The 22,275-nt window shown below is 33.6% G+C and overlaps 1 protein-coding gene across 1 annotated transcript in view; it reads left to right on the top strand.

Annotated features, from left to right (window-relative positions):
- LOC143190031 (uncharacterized) overlaps nucleotides 1–15,107 on the top strand; it is a 28,538-nt gene extending 13,431 nt beyond the window's left edge. The window contains exons 5-9 of the mRNA XM_076394094.1: nucleotides 7,612–7,797; nucleotides 11,814–11,949; nucleotides 12,002–12,105; nucleotides 12,157–12,351; nucleotides 14,913–15,107. Coding sequence (XP_076250209.1) covers nucleotides 7,612–7,797; nucleotides 11,814–11,949; nucleotides 12,002–12,105; nucleotides 12,157–12,351; nucleotides 14,913–14,978 — 687 coding nt within the window. The 3' untranslated portion in view covers nucleotides 14,979–15,107. The remainder of the gene's footprint in view (nucleotides 1–7,611; nucleotides 7,798–11,813; nucleotides 11,950–12,001; nucleotides 12,106–12,156; nucleotides 12,352–14,912) is intronic.
- Nucleotides 15,108–22,275: the final 7,168 nt, after the last annotated feature.

Raw genomic sequence — 22,275 nt, 5'->3', positions numbered from 1 at the left:
TCCTGAATCTTGTTAGTGGGACTTGAGTGGTGGCGCAATTTCCGAGTTTGAGAAGGACCGGACGATGATCAGAGTCTAGTTCGTCAAGGACTCGAACTTCGGAATCGCGATTTACGTCTTGAAGAATAAAGAAATCAAGGATTCTTGCTGCGCCTTGAGAGACTGTACTAGGGTGATGGGTGGGTTCATCTGGCAAGGCAAGACCGTAGCCCAGATCTGCACTTAGAGCTACAATGGCGTTACCTGCGGGATTCGCTCTGGAACATCCCCAGGTGGGGTGGTGGGCGTTGAAGTCGCCACCTATTATTTTCGGAAATTTTCCTTCGACGAGTGATCGGTATTCGGCATAGTTGAATGCAGAAGATTTCCTGTACAGGGATGTAATCACGAAGGGACGTTCTTGGATATCGATTTTAATGGAGGTTGTTTCGAAGTTGTTTGCTGATAACGATGGAAGGAGCTCGTGTTTGACTCTTTTTCTGACGAGAATGGCGGTTCCACCGCCTCGACCCGGAGTTCTATCGTTTCTGTAGACAAAAAGTGTTCGAAAGAGAGACGATGCGAAGATTTCAGGAAATTTTCCTGGATGAGCACGATGTCGACGTCATAGAATGTCATGACGTCTTCCAATTCCGCTTGCTTTCCGCGTAAGCTATTTGCATTCCATGTCATCAGTATAAGAGATTTCGGAACAGCCATTTCGAAGAGTTAAAAGGCTGCTGGAAGTTATAGAGACAGGTAAGTGTTGCCGCTTAGGCGACGACATTTGGAAAAAGACGAGCAAGTTGATGAGCCAGGGCGATCACTTGCAGGAAAGCCTGCGGGTCAGTAAACGCCTGCATTGTGGAGTTAAGATCCGGTGTGTTGGTTGGAGCAGGAGTTTGAGTTGGAGCAGGCTGGGTGGCGCTGGCTAATTTTTGGGCTAGCTTCCTGCCACCTTGGTTACTCCATGCAGAACCTTGTGGAGGCCTGGTTTCGGTCGGAATTTTTGGATTTCTTGGAGCAGGACGGCAGCTGCAACCGCTGAAGTTTGCGGTATGAATTTCACCGCAGTTGCTGCACTTTGGAGGTGCTTCTGGGATTTTGCTACAGGATCTAGTGTCGTGATGCCCGGCACATTTGACGCACCGTGGAGGGCTCGGCAATATGAGCTGGAGTGCCCGAAAAGCTGGCAGTTGAAGCACTGCACTGGCTGGCCGTTTCCCCTCTGGACCTCGACCTTCAAAATGATACGATCTGAAAAATAGGAGAGTAACATAATTCGAGGACTGAACCATTGAGAAGAATTTGCGAAGTCCTGCAGAACCAATAATAGCGTATTGCTTGAAAAGTAGACTCTCCTCGAACGCTGGCTATGGATTGATTTTTTTACTACCACTGATAATCCGAAGCAAAACACTTTCTTTTTTGAAGAAGCATGATTCAGTTAATATCTTGAGTTGTCACAGTCCTAATGCCATTAGCAAGAAATTAACTATGACAAACTTACTTAGATGGAATATGTTTTCCAATAAGATACCACGACTTGAGGTTATATATTTTTTATTAATCTCTTTAACAATCTGTCCTTGGGCAATAAGTATTATTATATGATTTCCGTTATATAATGTAACTATCCTGACATGTAGAAGACCGCTTTAGTAAGTGATCTGCTGTACAACTTATAATATAAATCTTATTCTAGATATTATTAAATCTCACTCTATGGGTCTATTAATAAGTTCGTATGGTAGTTTGCCTTTGAGTCCATGCACTACACTGTCATCGTGCACATTTAACTGTTTGGCGAGTGCATTGGGATGCAATAATAGTCTTTCAGACTTTTAACACTAAAACTTCAAATCACGCTCGTTATGGGGCATCGACGATGACTCGCAACACTTTATACTGGAACCTCTGGAGGATATCTATGTTAGATTTGCTAGTTGTACCCCACAGTTTAATAATGGGCCTAAGTATTGACTTATGTAGCAAAACCTTGTTATCTAATGATAATTTAGATTTACGCCTTATCAGCCAATACATTTGGTTTAGTTTAAGCTCAAGCTCTTTGCGTTTTGTCACTATATGTTTTTTCCATGTCAAACGTCGATCAAAATGCATTCCCAGATATTTAACATTGTCTGTTTGTGGAAATTCATGATTATTCAGTTATACTGAGGGATAAGTTTTTCTACGAAGGGTGAATATAACATGGGTAGATTTTGTCTCATTTGCTTTGATACGCCACGTTTTCAATCACAATTCGACTTTGTTGAAGTTGGAGGTTTTTTTGGGGCTGATATTGGATCCTAGTGTGATGATAAAACCGCTCTATCGTCAGTATATGTTGCAATAGTATTGTTTCTTGAGGTCGGTAGGTCAGCTGTACACAATAGATATAACAATGGGCCAAGAACACTGACCTGCGGAACACCCGAGTATATTAGGTGGAGGTCAGTATATTCGTCACCCTGTTTGATAATAAAATGTCTGTCTTTCAGCAGTTGAAAGTGCGTATGGGGCAAAAGCTTTTTCAATCTAACATGTAGTCCATTATGCCACACCTTGTCGACGGCCTGAGATATATCGAGACATGCAGCGCAGCAATATTTTTTATCGTTTAAGTTTTTGTTAATTTGGTTGACTAATCTATGTATTTGTTCTGTTGTTTCGTGTTTATTACGGAAGCCAAATTAGTGGTATGTAATAATATTTCTCCCTTCTGCGACTATTTTGAGTCTCTTAATGTATAGTTTTTCAAAAAGTTTAGAGATCACAGGTAGCAGGCTTATAGGGCGATAAGAGGAGACGTCTGATTTTTTCCCTGGTTTAAGAATCATAATGATTTGAGCCACACACACACACACAAGTGCTAGGAAAGTAATTAAGTCTTAGCATGGCATTAAATATGAATGTTATTAATTTTATTCTTCCAGTAATTAGGTCAAAACCGGGAGCCTTTCTAGCATTGATTTCTTTAACTATTGAGGTAAGATATAAGTTGGTCGCTATATAAGTGGCTTTAGGTTATCAGAGTACCAGTGACTGCAATTGAATAGGTACCACTTCTTTTAATAGAGATCTAAGAAAATTATACTTTTATACTGTTTGCATTTCGTGTAACGATTATTTTCAACCGTAAAAAAATTCTACACCATATATGATTCAAACGACAGACGAGAAAAATAACAGAAATAAATTGGCCTATTGAGTTAAACACTTCCCATGAGATCCTATTTCAAATTAAGGAATTTTGGAATATTTCGAGTTGTAACATTCTTATACGGTGTAGCCACATTCACATGTAATAAAATACGACTAATCTGTAATTTTGTTGGTGTTTTTGTTGCGATTTTTTAACAATTATATAAAAACTGTTTTACTGTGAGAAAGTCTACATAGGATAAACTGTGAGGATATTAATTACACGAATAAAAGAACATGAACGATGTGTGAGATAGAGACACACGGTTCAGTCAGCTATTAACTGAATACAGAATGAAACTGGCCACAACATTCAATTCAATAAAGTCAAAGCTTTAGCCAGATTACAAGGCTATTTTGAGAGAAAACTTTAAGAAGGTTTTGAGATTTACAAACTCCATGTTTTCTAATTATCCGACAGAACTTGACAAAGCAGGTTCTGTATCGTTTGATTTGACCACTCAGCCATAACAGGCTTAAATAGGATTCTAATTAGGAAATCATAATGACGAGTCCTTCCCAGAGACGTAATCTGTAACAATGGTGAAACGTTAACTATTTTTAGTCAATAAAAGCGGGTCTATTCTAGAAATCAATGGTAATCTTTAACCAAATAACCTGTTTTACTATTTTAAATCAGCCTTTTGGTACATTTTATTAAATATACGGAATAATATATGTGTACGTTGTTATTTTTCAGGGTATTGTTCATTGTTAACTAGTACATTTTCTTATGTTTGTGGCAAGGTTCAAATTACACGTCGGCAAGACTTCTATCAAAAAGTAAACTTTTTAAGTAATTTGTAAAGTTAATAGCTATGTTTTTATTCATCTTCGTTAATTTTAATATAGTAGTTTTGTATCCAGTACTTTTAATTTTACTATAATTGAACTTAACAATTCTGTTCCTTTACCTAACATCCAAGATGGATCTTAATATGAAAGGCTGATTTTGCTATCATAATCGATGCAATAATTTTCCAACGTATTTTCAGATAAAACAATAGGTCGGAAATAAAAAGCTGTTCCATGAACTATTCTATAAAATAAAATAAAAACGTTTTTATATTTTAAGTTCTCCAAAACCTGCATTAAATTATTATACATACCTGTTGCCTTGTATTGTATTGCTTCATAATTGTATACTATATATTGGTTTTAGCACTTAGACTGTAAATCATAATTTTATTATTTAATGACATTGATTTTCTTTCAAGATATTGGGCAATATTTTATCTTCAGCTTGGCTAATTTCTTTTTAACATGCTATTTTTATTTCATTTTGACATCCAATCTCATACATAAATATTTGGCACAAATTTGATATGGTACTACTGTAAAATGGTACTACTGTGCCATTTAGTTTAAGACGGGTAGATTGTTTAGTTTCTAACAAATTTGAGCTATTTTAAGCCCAGTTGTATGAGGTTTCTTTGTATGTGCTGCTTGGTTCTTGTTCACTGCCATTGTATATCTTTATGTATTAATATCCAATGTAGAAATCGTAGTTATCTCCAGTTTGGCTATATTTCTGGTATAGAGCAGATAAGGGATAGATCCCAGAACGATATCCTGGTGAACTCATGTATCTTCTTTCTTTCAGAACGTTTATTCTTTTGATAATTCTAAACAGTTTTTGGAACAACATGGAAACAGAACATGGAGATGGTGCTGGTTTTATTGTATTTGTCGCTTTTTCGGCTAGTACTAACCTTGAAAAGAAAGCTATTAAAATTTTGTGACATTCTACTCATAAGATTGTGAGTTTTAGAGTTTCACTTCTTTGGTTATTTTCAAAACAATGGATCAAAAACAATTTTGTGTTTTAATTTTATACTGCTTCTTAATGAGTTCAAGTTCAAGTGAGCGTTCAAGCAAAGCAATGGCTTCAAAAGTGTTATAAGGATTCCGCTCCATCAGAAACAACAATAAAACGTTGGTTTGTCGCTTTCAAACATGGTCCTAGAGACACCGATGATGCACAACGCAGTGGACGTCCAAATGAAATCGTGTTAAATAATCGAAAAGTAAAGTTGCGTAAGTTAGCTAGCATCATAAAGATATCAAAAGGACGTGTTAGTTTTATATTGCATGAGCATTTAACTATGAGAAAGCTCTAGTCGAAGTGGGTGCCGCCTTTGATATCTGTTGACCAAAAACAAGAACGTGTTAATGATTCTGAGCAGTGTTTGACCATGTTTAAACGTGACAGACCGGAATTTTTGCATCGATATGTGACAATGGATGAAACATGGATCGATCACTTCACTCCGGAATCAAACGATCATCATCTGAGTGGACAGCAACTGGTGACAGGCCTATTTTGAGGCAAAATATAAATCGTTCTACACAAGTGGTATTGGAATATTAGAGCGACGCTAGAGTAATTGTATGGCTCTTGATGGAGATTACGTTGATGAATAAAGCCAATTTTGAACAAAAAAACGCGTTTTCTTTGTTACGCTCGGTGCTACCTCTACATATGTTAGGACTTTGGAAACATTTTGTTTAGTTTATATTTAAAGGATAGTTGTCAAACTTTCATTCTTAGACCCTATCAGATACTTATACTTGACGTAGAAAACCTTCGTAGCATTTTTTCCAAAGAATGTTCAATTATATCAATTTTTCTATAGGCTTGGTCGATTGTCGAGTGTCTTTGTCCAAATACAAATACGATAGTCTGTAGTAATCAGAAATAGCATTAATAGCAGTAAAAAATAGTAACAATGTCAGCTAGGGAACATCACGCAGAGACACGGTTTCTTCTGCTACTAACAGGTCAATTGAAGTCCCTGGCCTACCATAGTAAAACAAATTTTTTTGGCAAAAATAGTTTTTTTTATTCAGTATAATTCCCAACAAGGGTGATACACAGGTTATAGCGACCCTCCAACTTTTTGATACCATTTTTGTAGTACGATTTGTACTTTGCTTCAAAATAGGCCTCAGTTACGGCGATCACCTCTTCATTCAACGAAAATTTCTTCCGATACAGCATTCTTTTAAGATCTGAGAACAGGAAATAGTCGCTGGGGGCTAGATCTGGAGAGTATGGTGGATTTTTGCCATGTGTTTCACTGACTTGTGACACATTGTCTTGGTGAAGCAGTACTTTCTTTTTCTTCAAATGAGACTGTTTTTCGGCGATTTCGTCCTTCAAACAGTTCAATAACGCTATGTAATAGTCTCTGTTGATCCTTCCTTTTTCAAGGCAGTCAATGAAAATTATTCCATGCGCATCCTAAAATACAGACGCTGTTGCAGTTTGCCACGCTTTGGAGCGGGTTCATCGTGTCCAGTCCACTCGGATGACTGTCGATTGGACTTCGGAGTGAAATGATGGAGCCATGTTTCATCCATTGTCACATATCGACGCAAAAACTCGCGTTTATTACGCTTGATCATCTTCAAACACTGCTCCAAATCATCAACTCGTCGTTGTTTTTGGTCAAAAATAAGCTCGCGCGTCACCCATTTTGCAGAGCGTTTTCATACCCAAATATTCGTGAATGATATGATATACCGGTTCATTTAATATCTTTAGAGTATCTGCTATTTCATTCAATTTCAATTTACGGTCATTCAAAATCATTTTGTGGATTTTTTAAATGTTTTCGTCTGTAACAACCTATTTTGGGCGCCCACCACCACGTCTAAACTTAGCATACCAAACCTTGATGGTTGATTTTCCTGGGGCAGTGTCCGGAAACTTGACATCAAGCCAAGTTTTTGGTTCTTCAACTGTATTTTTTCCCTTCAAAAAGAAATATTTTTTCAACACACGAAATTCCTTTTTATCCATATTTTTCACAATAACAAAAGTTGCTTTACTCAAAGTGCTATAATTCACAAACTAATGATCCGACAGCTGTCAAATTTATACATGCATCTTTTGAGGGTTAGGGCTAACTAAAAAACATATCGATTTAATTCTAGTAGCGCCATCTATGTGTCAGGCCAGGGACTGTTCAATTGATCTGTTAATTTTAATGTGACTAGTTCTTGTGAAAACACAATCTGAAATGAAGCATGAAATAATTAATTAGTTGGTTATTTTTGGATATTATAAAACATTATAGCATCTTAGGTACGTTGATTGATTGTACTATATTGATTACATTGATATTTTATACATTTGATTGATTTTTAATGTAAATATTTTATTCATATGTATAGAAAAACAATGTTTATAAGTTATTGATTAATTAAGTGGTTTGTTTAAAACTAATGAGAAATTAATAATGTAAATACTAAAGTTTCTATTTTCTTTCTTTGTTTCTTTAAGTTGTTGTTGTTATAGTTCGGTTAGAATTTTTAATTTGTAATACCTAATAAAATAACTGTGTAATTTATTCAGTAAATATCTATAATCTTAAAAGTCAGGAAGAATTAAATATTTATTTTAGATGTGTTTTATTTTAGACCAATTTGGTTAAGCGATATTGTTATGATGACTTCTCCAGATTATACGTCCCTACTGTGGGGGCCGATTTCTTTATTAACAGAACAACTCTATCCGAACATAAGGAAATTACAGTTAGATTTACCGATGTATCTGGCATGGAAATGAGTTCAGAGATGCTCAAAACCTACTTGTTTCAAGTAAATGTAGGTATACGTATGTTTAATTTATAATATGATTTCAATATGTTAGGTATGGTATTTAATTATATTTCTAATTGATGGAATACATTTTGCAATATTTTTTATAACATCTTTATTAGGTATGCTTAGTACAATCCTAATTTTGAATTAATTTTTTACTACATTTCATTTGTACTTGGATTAATTCACAAGCAAGACGAGTGCGAGATAAATACATCAATATGTATTCCTCAGTTATAAAATTATAATAACTTAAGCTATAATTTACACTCAAGGTATACTTTTTTTATAAGTTTGTATGGTTTGGTTCGCTTTAATTTTCTGATATCCTGCGCGTTGTCCAGTAGTTGTATTGCTTCCACATTAGTATGATTTAGTAATTTTCTTTCGTGTTTTAAGGCGAAATCTTGGATAACTTCGCAAATCCATTTGATTTCCAGGTCATCGTGCAGTTCTTCGTTGGTTACGTAGCGATAGGCATTGGTAATTAATCGAAGAATTTTGTTTTGGCAGCGTTGGATGACTAGTTGATTTGAATTTTTAGTGCAACCCCATATTTGCACCCCATAGGTCCAAATTGGCTTTATGATTGTCTGATAAATTAATCTCTTTTATTTTAGATCAAGTTGAGAGTATCTTCCGACTAACCAGTATAGTTGTTTTATTTTGGTTCTAATGTGTTTTGCTTTTTGTCTAACATGATGTACCTTTTGCGAATAGAAAGTTAATTTGAATAAAACTTGAATACAAAACAAGTTATTTACCGTTTAAACAATTTCAGACAGTTTTCAACAAAATTACTTTTGATTTTAAAAAACCTTTTTGACATATTTCTGGACTAGTTTTGGAATTGGAATATCGGTCTTACTCACTCTTTAGTTCCTTCTTCCATAATTCAAGACTTGTAATGTAGGCCTAAGTTTCAAATATAGTGGTGAAGTCATTTACAGAATCTTTTTAATCCATTATAAAATCTAATTCGGTTATGTCTAGTAAGTACGCACAAGTCTTGTAACGTGTTACCAAACCTTGTCATGTAAGAGGATCACTTTGCTTCTGATACTCGATATTGCTAGTATTTTTTTTGCAATAATACGTTGTTTAAATTTACGGTTGACGTTGGTATTTATAGTAACAAATTCATTGGGCTTTTAGCTCGGCTACTTTACTTATACCACTATTGCTTTGGTGTCGATGTGGATGGCTCTTTATTTTTTTGCCTGGCAAACAATGAAACCATGTTAAAGCTGTTTCAAATATCAATATGTGCGGTAGCCAGTTTTCTTTATTTTAGATACATTTCATTGCCATGTAAAGGTCTGGAAATAGTTTATTTATCAGTTGCTAAGCTATCTGAAAATTTTTTGAGAGTTTGAGCTAGATTTTCGTCCATTAAGTTTAACAATTTATTGTCTTCGAACTTTTTTCGCTCTGCAGGCAGTTCTTTGTATATTATATCAAAATCGCCACTTTTAAATTGTTCAATCCAAAACCGATAATGGGTATAGGATAGAGCAATATCACCAGAACTTTCTAAAAATGTACTAAAAGTGCTGCCAGCCGATCGCCTCAAATGAAACAACAAAAATAACGAACGTCGAAAATTAAATTTTGGAAATTTCACGATTAGCATCCACAATAAATCGCATCATTGAATAGCTCAGCAACACGAACAGGAACATTATTATTTTATGTAGACAAATATCAAAATCGTCGAATTTAACAGTTATGTTAGTTGTTCAGCATTTTTTTAAATGGATACTTTCTATTTTCATCAATACATATTATGGATCAAAATACATACTTGTACTATAGAATGAATGGCTCCATGACTTCTTGAAGAACTACACAGTACAGACCGACCTTCAGGAATATTTGAGGCTATATAACATAACATAGTTTAACAGGACGTAGTTCTTCTCAGGGTGTTCTGTGATTTAAGTAATCATATAACTGTCTAGTGTGGTATAGGGTTGGTCATACGATGTTGTCACGTTTTATTCGGGCTTTAAGTGTCCGTTTTTATTTTCACTAATTTTATGAGATCGTTATTCATAAGAAAACATCAGTTGTCTATCGTATTGCTATCGGTCGCTACAAATCAATAATATTACAATTTCCTAAAAGGGTAACTATTTATCAAAATATATTACCCAGTTAGAACTACTAGTTAACGTTGAGGTTTCATATGTGTCTTAACTTGTAATGAACAATAATTCCAACAAAAAGGTACAGTTGAAAATTATTACTAGATTATTGAAATTTATGCCGAAAAAAATAAAGTAAGCGTAGTAATAAATTGCAATATCATTAAATACCAATAGAAAATCTGCTTATTAGACGTTTCAGACTTCGTTTTTAGACTTCTCTGTTTTAGTTTTTTCAATTTTTCTCTTCTTTCTGGTAACATGGCGATATTTATTGTCGAAAGAACGATGTTGGTTTGGCAGCAATAGAAACATAGAAATTTTGCATTTCTTCATCATTTCATAACTATGTGCCAGCCAAGTTATGCTGTACAGATCTGATCAGGTGGTAATTAGAAGGAGCTATGTTTGGCGTTGTCGTGTAAAATGATCAGTTTTTTTTGCAACAATACGTCCTGCAATTTGTTCAATTGATTTCATTAGATTCCATCTTTTTCCATCTTTCTAGCAACATGGTAATGCCATGTTGAAAAATATATGTTAGTTTGACATCCAATTCTTAACTATCTATATATATATATATATATCTGAATAAGGGGTAATTAGAAAATAAAACTCCCAATCAGATAAATATGCTGGGTGTGGCAGAACTTCCCATTCAAGCTATAATAATAACAGGTTAATTGAAAAGTTTTCGGCCTAACACATAGATGGCGCTACTATAATTAAATCCGTTTTTTAGTTAGCCCTAACCCTCAAGATGCGTGTATAAATTTGACAGCTGTCGCATCATTAGTTTGTGAATTATAGCATTTTGAGTGAAACAACTTTTGTTATTGTAAAAAAAATGGATAAAAAGGAATATCGCGTATTTATAAAATATTGCTTTTTGCAAGGAAAACATAAAGAGCCAAAAACTTGGCATGATGCCGAGTTTCCGGACACTGCCTCAAGAAAATCAACCATCAAGGATTGGTATGCTAAGTTTAGACGTGGTGAAATGAGCACCGAAGACGGTGAACCAAAAACAACGACGAGTTGATGATTCGGAGCAGTGTTTGAAGATGATCAAGCGGTTGGCAACAAGGAGCAACAGTCGGCTGGCAAGGTTATGGCGTCTGTATTTTGGGATGCACATGGAATAATTTTCATTTACTACCTTTGGACCGTTTGAAGGACGAAATCGCCGAAAAACGGCGGCATTTGAAGAAAAAGAAAGTGCTGCTTGGCCAAGACCATACACCGTGTCACCAAGTTAGTGAATAGGGCTTCGGATTGCTTCCTCGTAGTCTTTAGATCTGCCCCCTAGTGACTATATCCTGTTCTCAGATCTCAAAAGAATGCTCGCTGGGAAGAAATTTTTGTCGAAGGTGATCGCCGAAACTGAGGCCTATTTTGAAGCAAAGGACATATTGTTCTACAAAAATAATATCGAAAAGTTGGAGGGTTGCTATAATCAAGGGAATCGCTCGAAGGGAATTATGTTGAATAAAAAAACTAATTTTGGCAAAAAAATGTAGTTACTATGGTAGGCCGGGGACTTTTCAATTGTCCTGTTATATCCTTCATAACTCTTGCAACGCGTTACACGTTATTGCTGGTCTCTTTTTGCAATAACACGCATTTAATTTATTCAATTGACGGCGATTTACCAGTTATGTATGCAAAACAAGATTTCGGATTAGAAAATTATCTTGACAAAATATCCATATTAGAAATGCTATATTATGCTTGATATGCAGATATATAATATCATTCTTATGATCTCATTATATATTTTTATGGTATGTTATTTATACAAACCTTTATTATTAAATACCATGCCTAATAAATGACATTATTCGATTGATTGTATATCATAATTTATTTTAGATAATTATCTTAGTATATGATATTACTGACTGTAAAAGCTTCGACGCCTTAGCAATATGGTTAAAATTAATACGTGAAATTTTCGAATACAATGAAGAAAGTTATAGAGGTCATATTGCCGTTTTTGGTAACAAATGTAGGTAAACTAGTAAAAAGCTAACTCAAAAGCTTTATCAATTATTTTTTAGGTGATATAGAACATAAGAGATCAGTTAGACTGGACAAAACCAATAATTTCATTCACGAACATCAACTAACAAATTACTTCGTGTCGGCTAAAACGGGAGAAAATGTATTGTCATTGAAATATCATTTTTAATTAACTATTTCGTTTAATTTACAGGTCAATTCGTCGTTTACGGAAGTGCTAGCGAAATATTTTAACGTTTCATTAACCAGGATAGATAGAGAAAAGCAAAAACTCGTTGTTAGAGCCGAGTTAATATCAACACCTATTTTAATTCATACCACCAATAGTGCTCCAAAAACAATGAAAGACAAAACCAACAAGAAACCGACAAAGAAAAACAAGTTTAAGGTAAAAAACAAGGATACAAAAGAAGACAACGGATGCATATTACAATAACATTTAAATCCTCAATAATTTGGTTTATCTACTTGAAAATAATTTAATGAAAATTGGTATTGAAAGGTTTTAACGAATATTAAGAACAGACGTTTTATATAATTATAATACGAGGGTTGTGATATGATTCAGATTTAAAATTAATAGCATTTTAGCATTAGTACGTTATTTTATATTTCTAATCAATTATATTCAAATTTATTATTTTTAATATCAATTATTTTTATTTGAAAATGTATAGAACTTTTGATTTTTATTACACGTACAAGTATTGGTAATTTCAGGTTCATCCCACGAAAATTGAGCATAGTATGTAAGTCAATTTGAAGAACGAAACATTATCTTTATTATTATGGTGTCTCATAGGTTCTTTAAAAAGTATCTTTTCTTAATTTAGCGGCTATCGTTATATATTTTGAGAAAGTATAACACCTTTGCGTTTTGTACCACTTAGTGGTGTGGGAATGTTCTATTTGGTGTCTTCTGATTCTTGCTTCCACTAAATATTCTTGCTGCGTCTGAGATTTTTCTTGTTTTCTGCAGTACCTCCCTGATACTTCATCTCAGGTTTTAAACTTAACTTAGCCTCTGGTCCTTCTCCTTCCGATCCTTACTCCTTAGGCTGTCTATGTTAACTTGTTTTGTCTCTTTCATACTCTGGAAGTGGCACTTGCAATTAAGTTTCTCCCTTTCTTGATACTCTTCTAATGATATCTTTTGATATTTTCATTGTATATTGCATATATCGCTTTTCTTATTTCGATATTTCTCATTCTGCTAAACCTTGTTAGCCTTCTCCCTCTTCTTAGATGTTTGTTTTTGTTTTTAGTACTCATGTTTCGCAATCGTATTGTTTTGTATATTTCCATTTTTGGTCTGTTTGAAAATGCGAAAATGTTCATGGCGAATTTCCTTCTGGCTTCCCTTACTTTCTATATCTATTCCCAGATATTAATTAATTTACTTATTCTATTTTTATTTTCGCCCTCATATCGCCACAACTTTTTTGTTGCTTTTGTTCAGCATCATTTTATTCTGTTAGTGCCTATTTCATCTTCTTAGTGTTTTATGCTTGAGTTCTGAAGGTGTCTGTTCTAATTTTTATTATCTGTAATTGTAAAGAAGTTATATATCTTTTTTGAATTAGTTATTTTATCATTTACACCTTATTGTCCCAGTATAAGCCACAATATTCATCTTCTTATTCTGTTAAATACTTTTTTTACTTGAATACATAATTCATCAAAAAAATTTTTTGATGAATTATGAATTCCTATAAATGCTAGTTATATCTGTTTTTTGTTATTGTACTTTTTACTATTTGTTTTATATTTTTCTTTTTGGAATCTGCTTTATGATTATGTTGGTGTCGTATCTATTGTTGACTTCGAACTACTTTCTGTTATTTGTCCAAAAATTTTCATAGCTATACACGGCATAGTAATCCCTTTTTATGTATAGGTATAATAAGTGCATTTTCTAATCCTGCGGGGTTAGTTCTTCTTCTTATACTGTATTGTACATTTTCAATAATATCTCAGTTTCCTTCTGTCCTATTTCATATTGGTCCAGTGCTTTCTCTTTTTCAATTTTACTTCGACACTTACTACTGCGACATTTCAAGAGTTTGAAAAAAATGCTTGTTAACTTTTTGTCTTCATCATCTCCCCAATGTATTTGTTTCAGCGATTTCTTCAAAGAGAATTGTCATTCGCTTGGTGTTTCATTAAATTAACCTATGCACTTGGTACTGCAATCTATGCAACAAAAAATCTACGATTACCAAAATGTTTACTTTAAAAAAGTTATTATCTCACACTTTAACAATTGTGATACAACCCTCGTATTTTTTAATTGCTATAATTAATATAAGTAAACCTAACTTAACTGAAAGTTTATGTTCCCTGTAATTTATTATTGGGTTATTTGAAAATTCTGGTAGATTTTATTTTTGAAATCTCTATTAAAGTATTTTATGCTTTAAAATCTTACAATTTAAACTATTTTTTATATTATAGACTTCTATTATGAGAGATTAAGTTTTTAATTATTTTTAATTAATGTATGTTATTTTATTCAGCTGTAGGTAAAGCCCTAAATTACAATTATACATTTTTTTCTGTTATGAATAGAACAAAGTTAATTGTTTCTTGACAAGTATTATGAATCTATTCTATATCTTGATATGGTATCGATTATATGGTTAAAAAACAAACTTTTTAATTATTTATTGAACAAGAAAAATTTCTATTAAAAGTTGTTTTCATTTATTTACAAAACATATTTTAGCTCATCAAAAGAATACTTCATAAATTCACAAAAACTATTAATATACAGATTTCCTTACGAATTACAATTGTAGTCGATAATTAACATTAATTAAATCGTATGCGTAATCTACATATGAAAATAATTTAGGATTAAAATGTATTTGTTTCTTAGCCCATCGTTCTTCTGACAATTCTTTGTAATTTGGGAAAGGGATGTCTAATTTGATATAAATCATTTTTCAGACCTTCTGTGAGTGCCATTTAACGATGCAGATTACATGTAAAAACAGTGACGATCATTGTTTTTGAATTAAACTAAGTCCGTAGAATACTCAAAAAAGTCCACAAATCGAAACAGATAAATATAAAATGTTAAAGCGAATAATAATGATATGCATACAAGGTGTTAGATAGCATCGCTTCGCAAACAACTTCATAAATAGTTAATATTGCCAAGGAAGATTAGATAATGTAAAGAGGAATGAAGTATTAATATTAATAACGACTAATTGCAATTAGGGCAATTGCAATTGATACAATTTGCAGATTATACATCGTATTAGCTGTTAAAAATAGACACAGGAAAACTATACATAACCTGCAAATATCTCATAATAATATTTAATACACAATTTATAAAAAAGGGAATAATCAATGTAGAGGGAAGGTAAAGAAAAAAAATCGATAGTCATACATATTTAAAAAAATTAACTCTTTTAAATTAAATGTTCAATGCCGTAAATAAATGTCTTTTTAGAGGTTAAGAAACGCTGAGGAGCGGAGTCTTGGTTATGAGATATTTAAAATAATAAATTAAGTTTTATATAAAGAAACGATTAGATTATAATTTTATTAAACACATCCACTACCAACATGGATGTCAAACATATGATAAATATTAGGTTAATGGAAAATAATGCATTATTTGTATAATATATAAAAAAATATCAAAAGAAAAATAATTTAAATATCAAATAATCCAATAATATGTTAGATATATAGTCTTAAATAAATAATGTTAGCGTTACGCAATTGATTTGCCAAAACATTGCGGAAGTCAATTTTAATAACACCAAAATATTTAAATATAAACACAATTTAATAGAGAATTATTTTTAAAACAGGCTGTTATCAAGCAATTTACGTTAATACATATTTATGAGGAAAGTGTAGCATACCAAGAATATTACTACTTTTTATTAGAAATGGAGTTCAATGAAACTGTAACTTTGAATCAATATTTAAAAAAAATTATTTTGTGTATAAATGTATAAGATATGGAATAATAAACGATACGTTATTTAATTTTGTGTATTAAGTAAGTTTTTAAAATTATAAGAGCTATTGTAAATAAAATATTTTTATCCTGTAATTATTATTGTTCACAATCGTGCCTGACATAATATTTATTTTAAATATAACGTAAATATCGCCTGATTTTAAATATTTCAAAATTGATTTACATTTCCATTATAATCACGAGTATTTTATTTAAGTTATCGGATGATAATTATACTGTAAATATTATTTATTTATTTAATCTAAAAATAAATGAAATTATAGAAATAAATATATTTGATTGTATAAAATAGAGACAACCAAATATAATCAATACTTAACCATGGGTAACCAAACATACGTTAAAAATTATATTTTATAATCCAAGTATTAATTTTTTTTATTTGCTTTCCTTGACTAGACATTCATTTAATCTACAATTTTTTCCAATTTTTCTAGCAACATAGTTGCGGTCTCGATCTTGAGTTGCAAGACGCCAAGTGCGTAACGCAACCTCCTGAATTACAACCTCAAGAATTTGAACCACTTGACCACATGATCGAACTGCTTCTGTAAACGTTCATTAATTATAACTTCGAACTTAGCGGCCGTGAAGAAAACAGTGTCGTCAGCGTAAAACGCGACGTCAATGTGCTCTTTTCTCAACAGATCTGAAATAGAGAGGTTAAATAAGGCTGGGGCCAGCGGAGAACCTTGAGTTACGCCACCATCGATTTGTTTTCGACTGGAAAGTGTTTTCCTGATCTTAACCTAGAAAGATCTGTCCGATAGATAGGACTTGATGAGAGCGGTTAGGTACGTCGTGCCAGACCTTGTCGAAGGCTTTGGTTAGGTCCAGAAAACCGACTTTTTCCGACTGCCAAGGAGCTCGACTTTTTCCTGGTCAGTGACTGCGAAATTTTCTGTAACCGCTGACTTCGGGGGGCGGGATGATATTGTGCGTCTTCCACACGAGGCATTTAGAGACACGCCAGAAGGAAGGGGGCCTATCCAGTCTTTGGTCCGCGAGAAATGAGTTCCATTTAATCGCTTGCCAGGTCGAGACAGCCACCTTTACCTCCTTGCATGCTCTGTTCGCCTCCCTTTTGTCTGCAGCACCAAGGGTGAATCGAGCTAATCTGCATGGACCGTTTTTGATACAAATTTCACGTTTAGAACTACATAACATCGATTTGATCTAAATACTTCCCGTTCTTCTCCGTTTGTTTCTTCGTGAGATCCTTGAAGTTTTATTTTTATAATTTTCATAGATACTTCTCTAGCAGGAGTCGACATATTTTACAAATACATAATTAGAATTAAATAAAATAAAAAGCATATTGGGAAATATAAGTATAGATACTTATACCAAAGTAGGAACGTGAAATTTAATTACAAACGCATCGAACTATATCAGTTTCATTACTTGGCAATATGCTTGTCTGCTTAAAGCTTTACACTTATTATTTTCAAAATCGAACAATATAAAAAACTCGCCTAGAAGCAGAAACTGTTTATCAGATGGCTCAGTCCAGATCAGCTTGCATACAGCATATAGCCATTGAAATGAAAAAAGAGTAAATAAAACATTAATAATTATTATTTATCAATCATAATCAAATCAGTAATTTTTTTTAGTTTGTGAATTATAGCATTTTGAATTAAACAACTTTTGTTATTGTGAAAAAAAATGTATAAAAAGGAATTTCGCGTGTTGATAAAATATTGCTTTTTGAAGAGAAAAATACAGTTGTAGCGAAAACTTGGCTTGATGCCGAGTTTCCGGATACTTCCCCAGGAAAATCAACCATCAAGGATTGGTATGCTAAGTTTAGACGTGATGAAATGAGCACCGAAGACGGTGAACGCAGTGGACGCCCAAAAGAGGTTGTTACCGACGAAAACATTAAAAAAATCCACGAAATGATTTTGAATGACCGTAAATTGAAATTAAATGAAATAGCAGACAATTTAAAGATATCAACTGAACGTGTACATCATATCATTCACGAATATTTAGGTTTGAGAAACCTCTGTGAACAGTGCCGCGCGAGCTCACTTTGACCAAAAACAACAATGAGTGGATGATTCAGAGCAGTGTTTGAATATGATCATGCGTAATAAACCTGAGTTTTTGCGTCGATATGTGACAATGGATGAAACATGGCTCCATCATTTCACTCCGAAATACAATCGACAGTCAGAGTGCACACGATGAACTCGCTCCAAAGCTTGGGAAAACGCAACAGTCGGCTGGCAAGGACGCCATCTCAGATCTCAAAATAATGCTCGTTGGGGAGACATTTTCGTCGAATGAAGAGGTGATAGCCGAAACTAAGGCCTATTTTGAAGCAAAGGACAAATCGTACTACAAAAATGGCACCGAAAAGTTGGAGGGTAGCTATAATCAGTGTATCACCCTTGAAGGGAATTATGTTGAATAAAAAAAAACTAATTTCGCTGAAAAAAATGTGTTTTATTATGGTAGGCTGGGGACTTTTCAATTGACCTATTAACAGTTTTAAGATAAATATAGTTTCAAGATGGTTAAGATGGCGATTTAATTCCAGTTACATATTTTTTTGTATATTCTACAACAGTTTAGTTCCAACCTTCGTAGGGTGAAGACGTATTTTCAATACGGTCCAAGCTGTAAAAAGATACCTTTCTTTAAAAAAACCCAGTATTTTATTACGGTTATTTAATTGAGTGTTAAAAACGCATAACAGATGCGGCTATCCGTCTCTCAGTGGACCTAAAGTGTAGTGAATACGTGTTTACGTGACCAGACAAAAGGACTGCATCTCATTTTTATTAGTGTTTAAAATAATTTCATCTTATTTTACAACAGTTCTTTTGAAATTCATTTATAGTATTTATAGTAAAAAACTAGTGCTAAAATAACGTAAGTGAAAAATGAAGTGCGTGAAATAAACAATGTATTTATTTTACTTTTTTATCCTCTGGAAGTAAATTAAATAAAATAATAAAAATTAAAAAATGGCAAACCATAGCGATTCAACCAAATCACCTGCACACTTTGATATAAGATTAGAACAAACAGCAATAACGCAAACTCCACCATCAGAATGGACTACAGTCATTAACAAAAAACGATTGAGAAGTCCAGAAGAAGAAATCGCGAGGAAACAAACAAGAATCAGTGACTATTGGTTGCAGAAACCGATAGAGACAAAAAACAGTTTTAGCAACCTGTCGGAAGAAATTGAAGAGAACATACAACCAAGCCCTGAAAAAGTTGTTCCCAAACCACCACCAATAACAGTCTATAAGGTAGGAATAATAAAAAACATCCATGATTTATTGAAAACCATTACTACGAACTACACAATTAAAACAGTGAGCTATGAAACAATTAAAATCCAATTGTTCGAAGCGGATCACTTTAAAGTTCTTATAAAAGAATTAGATGAAAGAAACACCCAATACCATACATTCAGGCCAAAATCCGAGAGAACATTTAAATTCGTATTAAAAGGATTACATCACGGGACGGACTTTAACACCATCAAGGTAGCACTAGCTGAAAAAGGCCACGAGGTCGTAAATATTCACAATATACGACATCACACGACAAAAAAACCTCTGCCTATGTTTTATATAGACATAAAACCTAATGGAAACAATAAGGCGGTGTATGAAATCACCAAATTGGAAAATAATATTATTAAATGCGAACCACCACATATAAAAAGAATTATACCACAATGCACAAGGTGTCAAGCGCACGGGCACACAAAGACTTACTGTCGCAAATCATATAGATGCGTAAAATGTGCAGGAGAACATAAGACAGGAGATTGTACTCGTAAAGTTCGCGATGAAAAAGTGAAATGTGTTAACTGTAACGGAAATCATCCAGCGAACTACAAGGGTTGCGCAGTTCACAAGAAACTACAGCAGAAACTCTATCCTGCCTTAAGGGAAAAAAGGCATCAACAAAAACAATCCACTACTGCCAATCTACCCACCAGAACAAGTCAACCAGACATAACTTATGCCCAAATAGTTGAAAATGGTTCAGTACAAAAACGAGAGACAATATCTCAACCTACTGAAACTAGCAACATCTCAAGATTAGAAAATATGATGGCCAAACTAATGGATCAAATGAGTACGATGCTTGGTCTACTCACAACCGTCGTAAGCAAACTTGCCTAATGCCTGAAACCAATAGCTACAAAATCGCCGTCTGGAATGCCAATGGGCTCCAACAACACGCCAGGGAACTAAAAATGTTCTTAATTGAACAAAATATTGACGTTATGATGGTTTCCGAAACACACTTTACGGACAAAAATTATTTGAAAGTTCCTAAATATAAGCTTTATCATACAAATCACCCTGATGATAAAGCACATGGAGGTACAGCCATAATAATTCGAGATGATATAAAGCATTTCGAAAAAGAAAAATTCCGCAAAGACTACCTGCAAGCCACCAGTATAACCATAGAGGAAGCCCATGGACCATTAACAATTTCTGCGATTTATTGCCCACCCAAACATAACAACAAGGCAGAACAATTTCAAGAATTCTTCCGTACGCTAGGTAATAGATTTATAGCAGGAGGGGATTATAATGCAAAACATTTAATGTGGGGTTCAAGAATAATAACCTCAAAAGGTAGAGAACTGCTCAAAGCCATAAGGATAGATAACTTACAACATATCTCTACTGGTGAACCAACATATTGGCCTTCAGACAGAAATAAAAAACCAGATACAATAGATTTCTGTATTACAAAAAATATTGATCCAAAAAAGTGTCAGGCAGAATCATGTTTCGATCTGTCTTCTGATCATTTACCAAAAATAGTAACAATTTCGTCAAAAATTACCATCAAAGATAAACCCCCTTCTCTGTGCAATAATAGAACTAACTGGCCCTCATTTAGAGAAAGCTTAGACCAAAATATCTCTCTAAACTTACCGTTACAAACTGAAATGGATATAGAAATAGCAGCAATAAATCTTACAAAAAATATACAGGAGGCAGCATATTCCGCGACTCCCAACAGTGAAATATTTCCAAGAAAAAATACACATATATCATGTACAATACAGAAAAAGATAGCAGAAAAAAGAAAGTTACGACGAAATTGGCAACAGCAAAGGACTGAAGAGAATAAAAGAAAATTTAATAGGGCCATAAAAGAGCTGAGAGATCTAATCCAAATCGAACAGAACCAAGGCATTCAAGAATACCTAGAAAACTTGACATCAACTGAGGCTACAGAATATTCGTTGTGGAAAGCAACAAAAAAGCTTAAGAGATCCCAGCAGCATAACCCACCTTAATAGGTGTTTTAATAAACAAGCGAAAATAATTAGGCGAGAAGCAATAAAGAGAAGGCCGATATTTTCTCAAAACACTTAAAAAATGTTTTTAAACCTTTCCAGTCTCAGCTACATAAAGATGACGAAAATAAAATTACTAGCTTTCTAGATTCGCCATTTCAAATGGATTTACCGCACGAGAAATTAACGGTCAAAAAAGTTAAACATACAATAATGAGAGAGATTAATATTAAAAAAGCTCCTGGTTATGACTTAATTACTGGCAAAATTTTAAAAGAACTATCAGAAAAGGCTATAAAACTATTAACATATATATTTAATGCTATGCTACGAATTAATTACTTCCCTAGTATCTGGAAAGTAGCTAAAATATTAATGATACTTAAACCAGGAAAAATACCAGAAGATGTGACCTCCTACCGACCTATAAGTTTATTACCAATAATCTCGAAAGTTTTCGAGAAATTATACATAAAAAAACTAAACTATATAATAGAAAAAAGAAAAATTATTCCAGAACATCAGTTTGGCTTTCGCAATAAGCATGGGACTATAGAACAAGTGCATAGACTTGTAAACCAAATAAACGCTGACTTAAATGCCAAAAGATATTGTTCGGCTGCTTTCCTAGACATATCTCAGGCTTTTGACAAAGTATGGCATACGGGCTTGCAGGTTAAACTAAAGAAACTTCTCCCTCATCCGGACTATCAGCTACTAAAATCGTATCTCACTGACAGACATTTTATTGTAAATCAAGGCGATGAACATACCGAATTAAATCCCATATATTCAGGAGTTCCGCAAGGTAGTGTACTGGGTCCAGTACTGTATCTTCTGTATACGGCTGATCTGCCCACCACAAAAATAACTACTGTGGCAACATATGCAGACGATACAGCAATCTTAGCATCCCATGAAGATCCAGTCACAGCATCAATAAACCTACAAACCCACCTGGAGCAAATACAATTATGGTTGAAGACATGGCGCATTAAAGCCAATGA

Source organism: Rhynchophorus ferrugineus, unplaced genomic scaffold (assembly GCF_030347505.1).
Source record: "Rhynchophorus ferrugineus isolate W39M unplaced genomic scaffold, kcgeb_rfMv2 rfM1, whole genome shotgun sequence".
NCBI classification, from domain to species: domain Eukaryota; kingdom Metazoa; phylum Arthropoda; class Insecta; order Coleoptera; family Curculionidae; genus Rhynchophorus; species Rhynchophorus ferrugineus.
The sequence above is the reverse complement of the archived record's forward strand: the minus strand, read 5'-3'. Positions and strand labels throughout refer to the sequence as shown.